This window comes from Patella vulgata, chromosome 3 (genome assembly GCF_932274485.2).
Source record: "Patella vulgata chromosome 3, xgPatVulg1.2, whole genome shotgun sequence".
Classification (NCBI taxonomy): Eukaryota; Metazoa; Mollusca; class Gastropoda; family Patellidae; genus Patella; species Patella vulgata.
The window spans coordinates 24,490,220-24,506,738 of record NC_065881.2 but is presented as its reverse complement, the minus strand read 5'-3'; the positions used below and the strand labels follow the sequence as shown (position 1 = coordinate 24,506,738).

General features: G+C 36.1%; 2 protein-coding genes across 4 annotated transcripts in view; one reads left to right on the top strand and one right to left on the bottom strand.

The window, feature by feature from the left end:
• Positions 1–393: 393 nt before the first annotated feature.
• Positions 394–6,181, top strand: LOC126815270 (actinia tenebrosa protease inhibitors). Its single transcript, XM_056100035.1, has 5 exons — positions 394–412; positions 1,258–1,419; positions 3,346–3,513; positions 3,894–4,064; positions 4,701–6,181. The coding sequence occupies exons 1-5, from the start codon at positions 394–396 to the stop codon at positions 4,865–4,867; spliced, it is 687 nt and encodes a 228-aa protein (XP_055956010.1). The 3' UTR covers positions 4,868–6,181.
• A 3,333-nt stretch (positions 6,182–9,514) lies between these two features.
• The window catches only part of LOC126814766 (metal transporter CNNM4), a 43,698-nt gene continuing 36,693 nt past the window's right edge, over positions 9,515–16,519 (bottom strand). For all 3 annotated transcript variants that reach the window (XM_050540131.2, XM_050540132.2, XM_050540133.2), the window contains one exon: positions 9,515–14,936. In XM_050540131.2, the coding sequence (XP_050396088.1) occupies positions 14,311–14,936 (626 nt within the window). In that variant the 3' untranslated portion in view covers positions 9,515–14,310. The remainder of the gene's footprint in view (positions 14,937–16,519) is intronic.

Sequence of the window (16,519 nt, the reverse complement as noted above, 5' to 3'; positions counted from 1 at the left end):
TTCTTTAAGTGTATCTATCTCTTTGTCTTCCAATGTTGTTACACTTGCTGTATACTTTAAGCTGATCCATCTCTGTGTGTACCAATGTTGTTGCACGTGCTGTATACTTTAAGCTAACCCATCTCTGTGTCTATCAGTGTTGTTGCAATTGATGTATACTTTAAGCTGATCTATCTCCGTGTATTCCAATGTTGTTGCAATTGCTGTATACTTTAAGCTGATCGTTCTGCGTGTGTTCCAATGTGTTGCAATTGCTGTATACTTTAAAGCTGATCTATCCTTGTCAGATTATTGAAATGCACCCCCACCCGTCCGTTCGTCCCGACTTTTCTTCCGTTTACATATTAAGAACCCTTCAAAAGGTACACACATTAAGATTTGTGCCGTTTGAAAATGGGAAAATTCCAAGAAAGTAAATTTGGCCGAGTGATTTTGTGTTTACATCGACTTTGGTTTCGGTATGCAATCAATTTTCCTAAGCTTATTAAAATAATGTTATGAAACTTTGTACACGTATACACGGTTCTGTAATTATTCCGAAATGCCAGGGTGTTCGGATCCAGCTGAAATATAATCAAAGAAGAAGATCCACAAACGGGATGATTTCTACACTATCCTATGGTAAATCTTCATTCAATAATTTGCATACGCACAAGAGTCTTTAGCAGTGGGATGAATCCGGAGAAACCACACAGTTAAGGAAGGAAGGTGGTTTTCGGTCTTGCAGCACTTGATCGACCTTATTATCAAACGCCCACTATATCCAACCCACACTCTGGATAATAAGCCTATGGAATAATGGATAATAAGGAATTCGACAGTGTAATGCTCACTTATGCATGTACTGTAGTAATTCTGTTCATAATTCCACTCGCTCCTGCTTATATCTTCTTGTAAATTGCCATTTTACCAATGTTCTTTATTATTGAATCCTCTCGTTCTTGATTATTGTTGCTGGTTTTTCACTGTTCTGCTATGTGTCGATTATGTTGTTGCAAGTCCAATTCTTTCCATTTTTTAAAAAGAAAAGGTGAGTTCTATTGCTCCTATAAACGTTAGGTACAATCTATCCACATCAATGGTCAAACTGAAACCACATGTGACAATGGGAAGTTCTACAAGATGTTCCGAAATGGTAACCATTCCATACGTCGCGTGTGAAAGACCATTTGACCTTTGTAAACGTGCTATTCAAATAATATTCATCTCTATAATAATACTATAAACCTAATAATATTTGTATTTTCTTTCTTCCAGCCTGCCATCTACCGGTCGTAGCCGGAAAATGCCAAGCGTATTTCCACAGGTTTTACTTTAACAGTTCAACTCAATCGTGTAAAGAGTTTATTTATGGAGGTTGTGGAGGAAACAGCAATAATTTTAAAACTAAAACCGAATGCGAAATGACTTGTAAATCAGGTAGAATCTGTGTTATGTGTGTGTATAACTTGTGTTATGTGCATGTATAACCTGTGTTATACGTGTGTGTATTACCTGTTACAGTTTTTGTTTTTGATGTGCGTCTTGCCCAGTTTGTCTACAGATTATGTATTTAGTTGTCCAACTCTGTGGTCGAACTCTTTTGTCTAACTCTCTAACTCTGTTGTCAAGCTCTCTGACTATGTTGTCTAACTCTGTTGCCTAACCCGCTAACTCTGTTGTCTAACTCTCTAACTATGTTGCCAAACTAGCTAAGGGGGGGATCACGTGGCTAATTGGGTAAGACGCTGTCTCGCTAGCCTGGAGGTCGGGTGTTCGATCCCTGCATTGGCCGAGAAAGTTCATTCAGATTTTCCGGCGTGGTTTCCCCTTGCCAGTGATGCAGGACGGAGGGCCTGGCAAGGATAGCTGTCTAGTCTTTCGGATGGGACGAAAAACCGAGGTCCCATGTATACATTGGCGTGCACGTAAAAGATCCCTTAGCAGTTGGAATTCGATATAAGAGTAGGCCGTAGCGCGGCTGCCCGGGCAAAATTTCCCTCATAGCACACTGTATGGCGTATGCCTGTCTTCATTAGCCCAGGTTAGGAGCAGAACAGTAGGACGTTAAACCCCATTTCATTTCATTTCATGTTCTGTTGTCTGTGGATGTTCAACAAATTCATACGTATACATCCCGGATTGTCTTTATCTTGATTTTTTAGTTCATAGGCACACTTTTTTTGCCTCGCTAGACAATTAAAAACTCACACGAAAAGGACCAATTGCCCTAATTCATAACATTTTAGTATATATTTTGTTATATTTTATTCTAGTTACTTTTATTTTGAAATCTTGTGAAAAGAATTGGGCATTTGAATTTGCATAGACGTGAGCAGTCTTGTTTACGTTTTAAATGTTTAAGTGTGTTATTTTAAAGTTTTACCTGTTCGTGTGGTCTTCGTTTTACAAGCCCTTATGTTTCGCCTTGAATGTGTTTGTGTTATTTTAGTTTTGTATGCCTTGTTCTTCGTTTTCGTGTGTATTTTCTTAGAATGTCCATGTTTGTCGTCTTTGTGTAATTCGTTTCGTCACACATCGCTATACGTCAATGGGTGTTTCCTTATAGTTTTTCATTTCCATATCTTTTAGATTTGCACTTTTACGTGTGTTGTATTATTGTTCTGTATAGCCATAATGTGTTTTCGTTTACTTTGTATAAGATTTGCATGTCTACGTGACCTCTTTTAGTTTAATGTATGTCCATGTGTTTTAAATATCCGTGTTTGTGTCTTCTTATCTGACTTCTGGGCCATGTGCGTTTTCCATGTTTAACTTTTGTGTGTGTCTTTTTCCTTCTAGTTGAACACACTTTTTCTTTGTTTGGTATGGCTTTAGGTTCGAACTCCACTTCTTCGACCTTTCTTGTAATTGTCTCGTATCGTTGAGCTCTGTATGGGTTATGTACTTTGTAGGTGTTCTACGAAAGTGTATGCGATGTCTCGTTCTTTCTTTTGTGACGTACATGTATAATTGTAAACTAGCATATTATATTTATGTAGTTGTCTTCAATTTGTAATATGATAATTTGGTTGGTGGAAAAATGATGGCTTTAGAATGACCCATTGCTTCGACACCACAATTATCAAGCTCCATGAGGACTCGGGGGCAACAACTTAACAGCCATAATTAACACGCGGGACGGTAATACTGTATAGACTCTGTGTAAATATGTTTATGTTATGCTTAAGTATTCATTTTATAATTTTTCCGCCAAATCATTTGTCTAATATCCATATTCATTCTTTTATTTGGACGAGAGTTCATATAGGCTATATCTGTACGTCAATCCGTTTCATTTTTTGAATAAAATATTGGTTTTTATTTTTAAAAAAAAAAAAAGAATTCATCAAATCGTATTTTCAGTATGCCAGCGGCCATTGATTGCAGGTGATTGTGACCAGGAAATACCAAGTTATGGCTGGAACATGGAAAGTGGCAACTGTGAATATTTTATTTATTCTGGATGTGGTGGAAATGGAAATAAATTCCAGTCACAAAGGGATTGCTTGGAGATGTGTGGACCCCCGAGAGGTAGCGTATACGTACCAGAACTCGTATTTAACATAATTTGGCCAAACAGCCATAAATATCAGTAATTTTGTTTTAAATAGAAACAGGTGTGGGTGGGCGGGGTGCTAGGGGTAAATGAGTCCAAGAATGTGAGATCGATTTTATATCCAGTTACATCGACACTCTATGAAATCAAACTGGTGATTTTCACAGGAAAATTGTTAAAATAACATCTGTGGACCATTTCGGATATTCATAAAATTCATTAATCAAGTTCTACGTTGACTTTTAACTAACGGTTTTGTATCCCTCCTTTGCGGACATGTAGCTTACAAAACTATAAACGTATCTCAAAATTTTGGTAATTCTTACATTTCCTAAGCTGTAAGTTCACATTTCAGCATGTCAACAGGACCCGAGTGAAGGAACTTGTGGTGAAAATCTGCCAAGGTTTTTCTACAACCAAACAGCCAAAGCGTGTGAAGAGTTTCAGTACAGTGGTTGTGAGGCAAATGACAATAATTTCAGGACACTCTGGGATTGCGAAGAGAGATGTTTAGCTGCACATTCAAGTAAGTACTAGAAATCGAAAAGTCAGACATAAATGATCAAACCGGTTGTCCTTAGATATGACACACGCAGTTCCTTGAGCAGTAATAACGTGATTAAAAGAATGGAATAGATGAAAGCATAGGCTTACATTTCGTATTATTACACAAAATTTGCTACTTCTTTGCCCTTTGTGCTGCATATAGCACCCTATTGCACTCTTTTTTGAAAACAACAGTAAGTCGTCAAATCTTATCCCGAGACTTATGCCTGCAGCCAGAATTTCTAACGTAAAGTTCCTCTACATGGTCCTCGAAGTTAAACAAACTATACAATTTTGGAAAGCTTATAAAACACCAGGCACACAAATCCGAGAGTTCCAAGACAATATTTTGCAATTACTTGATTTCTGAAATTGTGGGAAGATGTTTAGCTTCGAGGAACAGTTGCGGAATTGTGTTTCTAAGCAAGCTAGAAATTTTGGTTGCAGGCTTAACCAATAACGACTAGATCTGACACTCTTCTCGTTAATTTTGGAAACTCACAATATCTCGTATTCGGGACAATAACTTAGCTGTCCTGATAACCCCAGTAATTTACCTTGTGTCGGTGTTTATCAGCTTGATGCTTGTCCAGATAACACATTGATTTACTTTTAGTTTGTCATTTGGAACCGGAAAAGGGAATATGTGATGGAAAGGTACCAAGATTTTATTACGATCCCAGTAAAAAGAAGTGTTTGAAGTTTTTCTACGGCGGTTGTGAAGGAAATGAAAATAATTTTAAAGAACTGCAGGATTGTGAGGAAGAGTGCGGCGGTAAATAAAACGCTGTGAATTAGAACTGGGTGGTTCATGAACATGATTAATGTTTTTAATAAACAGTGAACATGTTTAATGTTTTCATACACCCACAATTACATGTGGACGTTAAGTTATCGTCGCCCCTGTCCGTCCGGCGTCCGTACGTCCACAATTTGTTTGTGGACTCTCTACAGGTCACAATTCTTATCCGATTTTGACGAAACTTGAAATATAGGTTTATATCCAAACGATATTATCATGTATCGGATCGAAACTTGATGGATTGTGGCCCCTGATTCTACGAAAAATCACTTTTTTAGCTTGTGGACACTCTAGAGGTCACAATTTTCATCTGATTTTTGATGAAACTTGAAATGCTTGTTTATAACCCAAGGAACTTAGTTCCTTTCAATATTTGTGAATATCGGATTGTAACTTCCTGAATTATGGCTCCTGATTGTACGAAAAATTACTTTTTAGCTTGTGGTCCCTCTAGAGGTCAAAATTACTATCAGATTTAATAACCGTTCGAATATCTCCGTTATGACGGTTGAGTTCGAATTTCGTGAAAATCGTACCAAAACTGCTGGATAAAATGTCCGCCCCCCGTACGCAAATAATGTAAAATATGGTATATCAAGGTTGTGGACCTTCTAGAGGACACAATTTTTATCCAATTTTGATGAAATTTGAAATACATGTTTATAACCCAAAGATCTTGATTTCTTTCGATATTCACGCATATCAGAACGTAATTCAATTTTTAAAAATACCACCGTTACACATCAATGAGTTCGAATTTCGTAAACATCTTACCCAAACTGCAGGACAAAATAGCCACTCCTTGTACGCAAATAGTGTTAAAGTATGTAACATCAAGGCTCTGGACACTCTAGAAGTCACAATTTTATCTGATTTTGATGAAACTTGAAATGTGTGATTATAATCCAAAGATCTTGGTTCCTTTCGATATTTGCGCATATCGGACCGTAGATTCCTGGCCCCTGATTGTACGAAAAATCACGTATTTAGCTTTTTATCTGATTTTAAAAAGCGTTTAAATATATCACCGTTACACCCTTATAACGGTTGGGTTCGAATTTTGTGAAAATCGAACCGAAACTGCCTGACAAAATGGCCGCTTTTTGTACACAAATAGTGTAAAAGTATGTCCATTTCGATATTCGCGCATTTCAGACCATAACTTCCTGGATTATGGCCCCCGATTGTAAGAAAAATCGCTTTCTTTTATCTTGTTTTCTATCCATTTCTTGAAAAATGTGGGCGTATCTTGCCTGGCAACTACTGGTTAATAAACAATCTGCATGATACTTTTACCTTTTCTTGTGTTACTCTGAATTTTGACAGGTTTCCTCATAATTAGACCAGTCTAACAAAAGCCAGCAAGCATGGTAAATTAATAAAATATTAATAATGTGGAGCATATATAGCATTTAAAAAATTTCGCGAATAGAAGGTTAATACTTCCACATGGCGGCATGCAAACAATTCGCACCTGAACCAGTCAGTCGTGACAAGTTTGCAAACAACAAAGCCGTGGCCCCCATCTAGTATCTCATGAACAGTAAATTGGGCCTTCAAGGGAAGTTTATATTACCGCGTTTACCAGTCGGTATTTAATTGGGATAGGTAATCAAATATACTGTGTGATTTGATATGTTTGAATGATTTAAATCCCTATTAAAACATTTTTTTAATTCGCAAGAACACTATTCCAACCAATAAGAATCTATTTTAAGAAGCCTTATTTGTCTCTGTCGACTTGATGTAGGTAAAATTCATTTGAGCTTGTATTTGTCGTTACTCGATATACATTTACCATAAATATCGAAGGCTATAGGTCAATTCTCTTTTCTGTCGTTTCATCGCAGAGTCTGCTGTACGTTTAATTCTCTTTTAATAGAATTGTTCTTACGCCAATTAAGCAGACAACAAACCGACATGTTCTGATACCTTCACACTTTTGTCATGTTGGCGCCCCATCGGTGATTTTGATGAAACTTAAAATACATATTTATTTCCAACGGATATCAAATTGGTTCGATTTTGATGGGTAATGGTCACTGCCATTTAATCAATTTTTGTCTGATTCAGATGATACTAAGTACGTGTATCAAGGATCTTGGAGAAGTTAGATTTGCTACGCATCAGACGCGGCATATTGCATTATGGCCCTTGCTAAGGATCTAAAGACCTTTGCATCTGCTTTGGCTACGGCCCTTGCCGTTTACGCAAAATGTGACTTGTATGCAAAGTTTGTAGACCCTCTAGTGCCCACAATGATTTCCGATTTTGATGAAACTTGAAATGTATATTTAGGATCAATAAAATAGGACAATTTCGTGTGACCATCTTGAAAATGTCTGCCGTCTTGGATTTTCGAATGGTTCCGGGAGCTGGGCCCTTATTCACGAAAACTTAAACTAAGATACAATCGAAATTTTAAGAAATACTGCAATTCGATTGGCTGACCAGTAAAATCAATTTGCATATATCCAATTTGCATATTGGTCAGCCAATCGAATTGCAGTATTTCTTAAAATTTCGATTGTATCTTAGTTTAAGTTTTCGTGAATAAGGGCCCAGTATCTTAATATAAAATTGCAGTATTTCGATACAGCCCCATTTTATCACAAACCAAACAATCCTAACAAGTTTGAAAGGAATCTCACAAAAACTCCAAAGGGGACTTACAACACGTGTATACTTCCACATATGAAATAAGTTGCCGGGCGATTCCAATAGTGAATATTAAGGTACATAAAAGCGGAATGGTTATACTGTATATCATCGGCCTAAATTTCAAGCAGATCAGATATCTTTTGCAAATAATTTTAGAAGGTGAGAATGGACCTTAACGATGGGCTTAATCTGAATAATGCATATTTTATTAAAATTTTACGAAGTAATTGTTTAAATTTGATAGAATTTTCCGTTTCATTAATCTGAAATTCAAGCAGATTGGAAAATTATCTTTTGTTATTAGAGCGTTCACTAGTCGTATGTAACGGAAATTTATGAATTCAACGGGATTCTTCTTCTCACTTAAATTGTGGATGAGGGACGCAAGCGACAGCACTATCCGACCACATTAAATATTGGCGTATAAAGAGCCATGATTACAAATATACTGAGCGCCATGGAAAACGCATCACTTTTTTTCCCCCAAATATTTTATTACTAGGTGGTTTTTATACTATGAACTATTGTTTCACACAATGCTCCCAAACGCAAAAAATATCGGCCCGTGTGCAAAAAAAAAAATTGCACGAGATGCACATGAAAAACCCAATATTCACGTGCAGCATTGTGTGTGGGCCCTTTAAAAGCATGTTTTCAACTTAATGTGCAGTACATGAACTGTGAAACGTCAATCTGTCGTAATTTGTTGTTGGACGTGTGAAGGAATCGAGCTAGAGATGCCGAGACTTACTGAAAATCAACGGAATGAAGCCATGGGAATGTCCAGGGCTGGCATGTCTACACGTGCTATTGCCAGACACTTCAATTGTCATCAGTCCACTATTGTAAGGTTGGTGGAACGTGTTCGAGTTACTGGATCAACACGTGACCGTCAACGTCCTGGTGCACAACGCGTTACAACCCAGGCTCAAGACCGCTACATCCGAGCCACTCATCTGCGTGACAGATTCCGCCCAGCGACTCGAACAGGTACAGTAGTCGTCGGAAGACAAGGACCAGTAAGTGCCAGCACCGTAAGACGTCGTCTAAGAGAAGTAGGACTCCGTGCACGACGACCTTATGTTGGAGCTATCCTCAGGGATCATCACCGTCAGCAAAGTGTGCTCTTCAGTGATGAGAGTCGCTTTCATCTTTACCACGCTGATGGCCGTCAAAGTGTGTGGAGACGTCTTGGGGAACGTCTTGCAGACTGATGTGTCTTCGAAACGAATCGATGGGGTGGGGGAAGTGTAATGGTGTGGGGAGGCTTCACATTTTATCACCGGACCGCCCTACACATTTGCAGGGGTCGCGTTAATGCTGTAGCCTACCGTGATGATGTCTTGCAACCAATTGTTGTTCCGATGTTTCGAGCGCACTCACAACTTCAGCACTTCCAACAGGATAATGCACGTCCGCATACCGTCCGTTTTAGTATGGACTACCTGGCTGCTAACAACATCAATGTCTTGGACTGGCCACCCCTGTCGCCGGACATGGCACCGATAGAACATGTCTGGGATGAGATTGGACGCCGTATGTATCGGAGACCAAAGATGCACACCATTGCTGCTTTAGAAGCTGCTCTTGTCCAAGAATGGAACAATTTGCCCCAGGCCTTCTTTCAAACATTGGTAAATTCCATGCGACGTCGCTGCACAGCGTGCGTAAGAGCCCGTGGAGGACACACGCGCTACTGACATCCGTGTCGTACTTTTGGTTTTGACCCCTCTGACTTTGTACCGTTGATTACAGATTAAACATCCATAAGTGTAAAAATGTGTTGTTATTGATGTGTTCCCATTTGAATATTGTTCACAATAAGAAGCAAAATAAATAAGATATGTTTACAGGATCATTTTGTTATACGAAAAACTAAGTGATGCGTTTTCCATGGCGCTCAGTATATTGTAGTAAGGCGTGAGCTCTGTCAACGATTTCTTCCAACAGTTTCCAAGAAAATAACATTTTTTTTTTCATAATTTTCTTTATTTCAAATGTATTACAGATAAAAGAACAATTACTAGGTTTTATTCAGAACAATTCTTTGACAACCTTGCTATTTCTGGTCCCCTTTAGATTGTGTCGTTGGCTGCTGACTCAAGAACCAAATGTCGTCTGAAAAAGTCTACACGTTTTCAATCTGATTTAAATATGGAGCTCAATTTCGTTTCGTTTGTTAATACTTTCGATGGCCCCCGCCCCATGTTATGTAGTAAGATAAATAAAACGAAATTTGAACCATAAAAAATACACGAAATTGTCAATTCACTATTACACTTGCAATGTGGTGAAGACTGTTCCTGATGAGCGTGACCAGAACTATTAATGTCTAATAGATTTACTGAATTGCTGAGAAACTGGCTTTAACTGATCACAATGTTTAAAAAAAAAAGAAAGGTAGATCTATGTCATGATTGTGCTAACCAATATAATTTATAAAGAAATTCCTTATGATACAAAATAAAATTATTGCGTTTGTTCTTGGCTGGATATAAAGAATTTAATGCGAGTTAGCATAAAATAATTATAGCAGATTGTGGCATCTATTCCATATGATACCTTTAGAATTAATTTCCACACAGGTTGCCAGGCAGCCACCCATCACCAGCTTTGTCCTCCATGCGACTTTCAAAAATCTCATCGTCCCTTCTGTATCACAACTCAATATGTTTCTTCAAATACTCTCAGCAAATTAGGTAATACAATTACCTATTCAAATAACTGAAATATGACAAATGTTTTTATATGGTTCTTTAAATAATCCAAGTATTTTTTTTTTTTTTTAAAATCACTCTGACACCGACTGTTGCCTGGAGCTTATTTATAAGGGTAATAATTGAAGGCTTGTATACAGAAATATCGTACAGATGAATTGAGCAAAAGATGGATAAATGGGCAAAACAGACAGACAGACAGGGATGATGACAAAATACCACCATTTATTATGAATACATGTATATGTAAATTGATAGCCCTCCACCCAATAATCAGAATGTATAACACACCCTTTAATCTCCATATTAGCAGGTTACCTGTTAATATAAACAGGTTAATTATACAAATAAAAACCAAAAAGAAATGGCAAAAATAGCTTGTCTGAAATTTTCAGCACATATTGGCCATTCAAAAAAGATCGTCAGATTTGCTTAAAAGACTTACAAAATTTTAAGGAATTCCATTCCTGCATAAAAGTAAAATGATAATCACCACAATACTTTACCAATAATATAATTTCGGCAAGCCTGTAGACATGGCTAACCAGGCAATTTGGGATTGTGTGAAATATACGGACTTAGGTTTGTATTTCTGAGCAAAGTTACCAAATACGAATAAAGGTTTCTAAAAGTCCTTCACACATAATTAACTCATTTGATTCACTAATATATCTGGGACAGCTTCCTACCCTAGAATGGCTTCTTCAATTGGGTGGTAAATCATGAAACCAATAAAATACTAAAATGAATATAATAAGTACTTGTATATTATTTTGAACATTATAATGTAATAGCATTTCAATATCAAATTGTAGGAGGACACATTCTCTTAGTTTTCCACACTCAACTGTCATTACCTTCCATTCATCTTGTCGTGGTCATGAAAAAAAGATAGGTTGTCAGGCAACAAAACATACGCCCACAACAGCTAAATCGTCCGAGCGGTCAACAAGGGTTGTCACATATATATTCTTTTGTAGGTAATTCGGGGCATTTAATAGACAATTTCATACAGATGACATTATAAGGGCCTTAACAATCTACAGAAATTGTTGAAATTCGACTGGCTTTTTTTTCGTTTTGCTAATTCAAATAATGCATATAAAACAAGGGCCATAACTCTATAGAGAGAGAGAGAAATGGGGTTTTACTCCACTCAACACTAACTAGGTCATTACAGGACTAACATATGGTTGAATTTTATTTCAATAATTCGCTTGCGCGTAGGGGTCTTTAGCAGTGGTAGGACCCGGAGAAAACCCACAAGGTTGGACAGGCAACCCTACTCCTTGTCACGTACAACCGAGGATTCGAAACCACGACAGTTGACTCAATGACAGGCCTTATGATACAGCACGCACGTCCTAACCATTCGGCCATCCAACCCCCTAACTCTATAGAAGTAATGGTCGGAAATTGCTGAAATTCAATAGGCTTCTTCATTTCACTAATATAAATGATGCATATGAATTCCATACAGACTGGAGGATAACTTTTGTTGTTCGAGCGTTCACATGATTCAACAAAGTGAAACAAGTGCCATAACTCTAGATGTAATAGACGGAAATGGCTGAAATTCAATGGGATTCTTCATTTTACTAATTTGAACAATACATATAAATTTCATACAGATCGTATGATAACTTTTGTCGTAAAGCATTCACAAGGTGCAACAAAGTGAAACAAGGGTCATAACTCATGGCGTAATTAACGGAAATTGCTGAAATTCAATAGGCTTCTTCGTTTTACTAATTCAAATGACGCATATAAATTTCATACAGATCGGATGATAACTGTTGTCATTAGAGCGTTCACAAGATTCAACAAAGTGAAACAAGGGCCATAACTCTAGATGTAATGAACGATATATATATAAATTTCATACAGATCGGATGATAACTTTTGTCGTTAGAGCATTCATACGGTGCAACAAAGTGAAACAAAGGCTTCTTCATCTCACTAATGTAAACAACATATTATATTAATTTCAAAACAATCAGATGATAAATGTAGTCTATAGAGTGTTCACAAGAAATTGTGGACGATGGACTGACAGGAGCAACGGCAATATACGACCATATTTCCATGTGGGCATATAAAAAACTAAAAGTTAAGTGGGAACATTATATAGCCATGTCATACATAAAGATAACCAATCTCTTTGCCATAATTATGTAGATAGATTATTAATTTATTAACATTGATCATATACCCAGATCACAGACATTATATTTTTATTTACATCTCAAAACTAATAATAACATCATTAAACTGTATGTACAGGCCTGCTGTCTAAACCATCAGGTCGGTATAATGGGTGCCATATTGAAAAACCTATTTTTAAAATCGAAATTGCATATGCATTTCAACAATTGTCACTAAGATCAAGTCAAAACTTCTAATTTTGTATCTTTTTAACACATCATATCTGTCTAGATGCTTCACTGCATTGAATTTTTTGGATGGTAGTTTGTCATTTACAGATCTGGTATTGTGAATACTAAATACAATGTTCTAGCCAATAATCGCTCTGACTGGTTAGCAGGGGGATTTATTATATCCTTACATAGCTTTATGCTTTTGGAGCTACTCTAGGAATAATAACAACCGCATTATCTTATAGGAATCACTCAAAGAGTAATGCACTGGCCAGAGAGATATGATGTGTTTCTGAGATTGGCAACAAAGAGTATATGGAGATCAGCGATAGAAACAAACACACCAAGATATGTTATCAACAGATGCACTTCCCTCATACTTAAATCATATACTTCTCATTTCTCTTTCCATCTCGTATCACATAATATATAGATAATATCTTCAATAACAACATACAAATATTATAATATAATAATAAAAACAATGCCATACATAGAAATCATATTAAAGTTTACCCCAAAGCCCCAGAGAATGGAAATTTAGGAATTTAAATCTGAATTTGAAATAATTCTATAATTTTAAATATATTTAACCAACAATGTCTACATCTTGTCTTTACATAGATCTTGAATTTTCATTTAGCCAATCAATCTGTTGTAGAAATTGGTTGAATTTGTGATTTTGAAACTAAAAAGATCTGGAAATCACCAAAGTGTAAATGATTACTTTTGTTCACACTTTATCTGACTAAGGCATCAAATTTCAAGAAAATATGAAAATATCCAAATTCATCCAGAGATATTTTCTCTGGGACTTATGTGATCAACTGTTGCGTAACATCTATATCAGAACTCTGAAACATTACCACTTTCTTGCTACAATATAATATCATTTTTTTCCCAATAATATAGAGGGCAGAACCTAAAGAAAACCCATGTAGTTAGTAGGACATCCTTACCATTTGTCACATAAAAGCATGGGATGGAAATCACACCACTTGCATAGACAACAGACCTAATGATCTAAAGCACATGTATCAGACCATTCAGTCTCTCAACTGCCCCCCTCTCTCTTCTACAAACAATACTGTAGAATGTATTTAAAGTTCTGACACTGATGATGAAAAACATTACATGTATATAGATTTAGAACATTTCAATATATATATATATACATACGTATACATAGAAGGTAGATAAATGAAACTGATTAAGTATTTTTCCTTTAAATTTTACACAATTGCCTTGTCACCAAGAAACCTTTTATACATTTTTTACTTTACATAATGCCATACTGAAACCATACTGCCTCTGAGTACTGTTCGACTGAGCAGATGTAAGACTTCATACATGTAAATCGAACATTTTATTATACAACTCTATTAAACTACTACGTAGTGCCTGGTTAATCTGGCCTTGTAACTGGGTTGAAGGAATTATTCAGCCAGAATAAAAATAGTATGTCTCAAATCTCGTATCTAATGTGCAAATTGCTTGAATTCTATGGTGAGATCTTAAATTATTTGACTCATTTAACGTGAATAAATACAATGTTTGTTTACTATAGCTTCAAACAGCATATCTAAGAAATCTGAATAACTTTGCTAGTTACCCAAAATGCAACAGGCTTTATAATAGCAGCATCTATAAGGGATGCTCTAGTCTCTGCTATAAACTTGTTGGACTTATCTGTGCCGTTTCAGTGTTCATCAACGGTGTTTTTTCCTCATCCACATACTTTATAGAGTTAATTTCATAATTGCTGTTGCGAAACTTCAATGTTTGATTCAACGCAGCTTGGTCCAGCTTAATACTATTGTGTCGACTGTTCTGTTTCGGTGGCAAATCATCAAAAGATGAGCTTTTCATTTTCAGGTCTCGAACAGCCTTGGGAGAAAAACCATCCGAGTTTTGAGAGCGACTTTCTTCTAATTCACTTTTGGATCTCGGTTTTGATTCAATCATGACATCAGAATTAAGAACTTCATCTGTAAGTGCTCGTTTCAGGCTGTTATCTAAACTGTTTAGATCTGTGATGTTCGCTGCACTATTATTTCGACTGAGGGAGGCATTCAAGGCTTGTTTCCATTCTTTAGAGAAGGCCTCTTCCTCTTTGAGTTTGGCTTGATCTGGTCGTATTTTCTTCATCATACTAGTAGTTCGTCGTGCTGCCAAATAATGAGCTCGACGGATGCGTATATACTGCATGTCAGTGACAGCTCTCAGAGAGAAATCAGGAATATACTTTTCGTTCTTGGCGTGATGGTACTCGGGGGCTCGATTGTCCTTCAACTCTGCAATTAGAAATAAATATTAAAAAAATATTACAAGCCATTTTACTAAGATCAACACAATTAAAATTTTTGCATCAACAAGAACATAACACCTCATATCAATTATATTTCAAACTAAATGACACTGAAACAGATTTGCAGGACCACGAGCGAACCTTTTAAAAGGACATTGCCAGATTTACAGTTATGCTTAATACAATCTAATTAATATCTTTATTTAATTTCATCTTTATGGTTTTAATTTTCTTTCTTACATGATATTTAACAAATATTCAGAGATGCTGCTAGAGTTTAGATGGCTAGTGGATGACGTCTTGGACTGATTGGAAAAAATGCTTTCACATAGGTTGTTTATACAGGTAGAACACAAGACAATGATAAAACTTGTCAGATGGCCCAAAATTAAGTGTGAGTTTTTTTATATGTTAGTGATATTTTCAAAACCAGTTATCAGGACAAACCTTGATAATAATGCAAATGATGAATACTGGGGGTTTTGGGGAGGGAATATTGGCAGGCAAAATACAAATCAACCGAAATATGCTTTTTAGGGAGCATTGAATCCTAAAGTTTTGTTTATTTCCCCCTGCCACTTATGAAATACTGTGCACTCCACACCTCCCTTTGTGTTCAGAAATCCTGCATATATATATATACTACTGATTGTGATCATTTTCAGTATTTACTTAAAATTCTTACAGTAAAATGACTTTCACTAATTTATTCTTTTATCAAATGGTATGGTAATTATGTCATTTGATCAGCAAATAAACAATGATCTGTGCATACATGTAGAATCCAGTGTTATCTAAATCTTTTTATATTATTATAACAATGGCATGGCTTTCAACTTCAAACTACTTGGTAAACATATCGTACAAATTACAATGCAACATTAATAATTAAAGAGATTGTTCAGCTGAAACTTCCATTGGTTGTCTTCTTCATTGATTCTATTAACTAAATTGATTAAAGTTACAACCCATTGTAATAATTGCCTATCGTAACAATAGGTCACTCGTAATGACTTTGTAAACATCCTGCTAAACAGCAACAGGATATACTGTTCACTGATGCTACTGATATAACAGTTCACATTTATATTAGGATTTGGTTTTCTTAAACAAATGCCAATATATGTTGTTAGGTCCCATTGATGCTGTTTATTCAATAGTTTATATTTCTTTAAAAACAAATTCTAATAAGTTATTACTAATATTCATAAAGTACAAAAAGTTTACAGGATTTGACAATTTGTAAACTTAGTTTATAGTCTTTGTGACACTGATGACAATCACAACTTAGCTCATATTAGCAAACTAGATGATCTTCATTTATAAAAAAAATTGTATTCATACCTACTGCCTTCTCCCCTCCCTATTTCTCAAACATAGTAAAAGTTGTTTAAAATCACTTATCTATATTTATGTGAATCCTGCATTTATTTCAGAGCAGATTTGTATGAATTTTTGCTCCATTTTTTTTTAAAATGGTGACTTTATCTGTCGTTACAGTACGTATTTGTGAGAAATTAAGTAAATACAATCGGACGTAAGAATAAATCAAGTTTATTTGTAACTAAA

Excerpts from the sequence above, each read along its gene's own strand:
- LOC126815270 (XM_056100035.1), top strand. Across the intron at positions 1,420-3,345 it reads CGAAATGACTTGTAAATCAG|TATGCCAGCGGCCATTGATT; the intron begins GTAGAATCTGTG and ends TCGTATTTTCAG. Across the intron at positions 3,514-3,893 it reads GATGTGTGGACCCCCGAGAG|CATGTCAACAGGACCCGAGT; the intron begins GTAGCGTATACG and ends TTCACATTTCAG.